The following is a 3,003-nucleotide window of genomic DNA, read 5'->3' on the forward strand; positions in this document are numbered from 1 at the left end:
AATAGATGACACATAAACTGAGCTGGGACTATGTGTCCCCCTCGCCAGTCATTCATATAGCCAGCTGTTGGCAGTCTCCGACTACGTGTTTATTACTATGAAGGACAGACTCCGACGAAAACGGTTTGATGACACAATTGAATTGAAAGGAACTGGAAAAGTGGCTGCGACAGGGCATACCAAATTGTCAATGAGGATTCCAGAGTTGGATTCAAAGACACATCGCTTTTAACAGAGACTATGTCAAGCAGTACCTTTAGAGTCATTATAACTACATGTTCACATTGAGCTGTCATTATCAGTTAGTAAAGAAGTTCATAGCAGTTGCCTGGTGATACAGCTGAGAAGTTCCCAAATTTACAGAAATTACAATGTCCCTGTATCTAACGGTCTATACTACAGCTACATCTTTCTGTGGACAACTTACGCAGACTGATTCCATAACAGTGTCGAGGAGACTGTGTAGTTCTTCGTTGTAAGGCGTGCTCAGTGTGAAGCGAGGTACTAGGTCCAGCAAATCCTGCCCATCAGGCGGTTGACGAGCGACGTAAGGTCCGTCTCTTTCCTATAGACGGTCTCCTGCGCGAGCAGTGGGTACTTGTCGGCCAGTCGTCGGCCCCCTCGTTCCTCGAACACGATGGACGTGGCGTGGAGCCGCGCCAGCGCTTTCAGCGCGCACTCGCACTGTCGGACGTCCAGTGGCTTCATGGGATCCAGCATGCGGTAGCCGGCCAACGCCAGGTCCTCCAACACCAGAAAATCCAGCCGCGAGTAGTAGCACTTCGGGACGGTGCTCAAGTGCGTTGAAGCCTCGTACTCTGAGCAGCGCAGGTGCTTCTGCATGTCCGGCAGGAGATCGCCGTACAACATGATCTCCTTCTGGTAACCATGGTAGGCGTCATCTAGAGGCACCGACTTGACGAAGAACTGCAGTTCAATGGTCTTGGCACCTTCGCTTTCCCTATTGCCTAATGACACAGCTACACGCAGCTCCAGGTGGTCGCCCATAAAGCCCTTAAAGTCTGTTCTAAGTGCAGCCACCGCGTGCCATGCCAACTCGAAGTCGTCCCTCTGCAGGTGCCTCTTGACGATCTTGCGGTATTCCTCTCGCGACAGTGCTGACGTGGAGCTCATGTCTGACGTCAGCCGTCTCTCGCACTGGCAGAGAGTGCGCCGGTAATGGGCTGGATCCGAAAAGAGAGTTTATTTATACTAGTGTCCGAGCTCGCGTCGTATTAAATGAGATAAAGTCTTTGTCAGTGCTTCTGTCATTCTTGTCACTGTGTCATGTAAAGATTAGGGCTCCTTAAAGCTGCGTTCCTGCTGTATTTGTTCTACAAAGTCACTCATTGTTCATTGCGCGAGCCATTATTTTTGGCCAACCATTTAGGTCTCAGAGCATATAATCAACAGTTTATCTGTGGCACGTTCCACAGAGCTTTTGTCGCAGCAGGTAGTCAAGTGTCATATTAGGAAAATAGCGCTTGTTTTCTTCCGTCATACATCTGTCCAACACAACTCCCGAACACTCGATTAAAAACGGGATACGTGAAACGGTTGAAATGAGGTGTGAATAGAATGCATTACTACGTTAGACGATTACAGCATTTTGTGCATTGCAATTACTAGCAAAAAAACTTATGCACGTGTGTTGTGTAAGCTATCTTTGACAAACTTCGACTTTCCATCGAAAAAAACAAAACTGCGTAACTCACATTATTACAATTATATTACTGAGGCAGGCTATACTTTGCAGATTTGGGTGTTGAATAGTATTATAAAGATAAATACAGAAGATATGTTCATACCGTTACAACAGTAACACAAAGTGGAATATTACTGCTGTAAATAGAGCGTGTTTAACTAGCTTACTCTCACAGGCGAGTCCTTCTCTGCCACTTATTGTGGAGTGAGATCCGCGGTAAGATCGATATGGCTCACTTAAGAGACAAGTGACCGAGACACGGCTGAAAAAAAGAGAACATGTGAAAACAACGCCTCCTATCCGGTCGCATCCACCCTAACGGAGGATAAGGAGAATTGTCATGATCTCTCTGTACTCCAGCGTACACCAACGTTTGTAAGAATAAGAACACTAAGGAGGACACACATTTATTTGTTTATGCATTAATTTCCACTGGCAAGATTCGTGGTTTACGGTATTATCTTATATCTAACGAGACATCATTAGTAAGGATACACTACAATTTGTGTAGTGAATGAACGATACATAACGGTAATCTTAATCGTAATAATAATAACTGCAACACCCAGGAAAATCGTAAGTTGCAAGGCCAGAAACAACCAGACCTGACCAGCCTGCACTGAAAATTAACGAGCTGTTTAGTACAGTGCTACAGACAGGAAACATCACTGAATGGCTAACAACTGGAAATACATGTTTAATACAGAAGGATGCAGCTAAAGGGGCACTGCTCGGTAATTACGGGCCTCGACGTTGAAGTTGCCGTCAGTCTCTATTACTGACAGAATTTAGAATTTTCTGCGCAAAACATGGTACCAGTAGAATCAAAAGGTAGCAAGCGAAGAAGAAGGGGCTCAAGGGATCAGCTCCCGATCGACAAAATGATTCTGGTGAATTCCAAAAGTCGAAAAACCAACGTACACATGTCCTGGATTGACTACCATAAAGTGACTGGAAATGCTCGGTGACAGCGAAAACATCAGGGAATTTACAGAAAATGCGATGGAGACTGGGATGCGGAACTATTTGTCAGAAAGGAAAGATACAGAGTAGTCAACATGAAGAGAGGCATTTTCCGGTGACACTCGCTGTTCCCCCCAATTGTTCATCATCGCATTGGTACCACTGTCAATCATCTTATGTAAAACCAACCTGGGCTATCAAACAGGGAGGAGTTCTCTGAAATTGTCCCACCTGCTGTGGCTGAATGAATTTAATCTATAAGTAAAATCTGAAATTAAAAACCCGAACTCTGTAAAATACCGTCCGAATCTTCAGCACTGACATCAACATGGAAC

General features: G+C 45.2%; 1 protein-coding gene across 1 annotated transcript; it reads right to left on the reverse strand.

Moving 5' to 3' along the window:
• Nucleotides 1–504: 504 nt before the first annotated feature.
• On the reverse strand, nt 505–1,134 carry LOC124775421. Its single transcript, XM_047250253.1, has one exon. The coding sequence runs from the start codon at nt 1,132–1,134 to the stop codon at nt 505–507; it is 630 nt and encodes a 209-aa protein (XP_047106209.1).
• Between the last annotated feature and the right edge of the window lie 1,869 nt (nt 1,135–3,003).

The sequence above is a fragment of the Schistocerca piceifrons genome, chromosome 2 (assembly GCF_021461385.2).
Source record: "Schistocerca piceifrons isolate TAMUIC-IGC-003096 chromosome 2, iqSchPice1.1, whole genome shotgun sequence".
Classification (NCBI taxonomy): Eukaryota; Metazoa; Arthropoda; class Insecta; order Orthoptera; family Acrididae; genus Schistocerca; species Schistocerca piceifrons.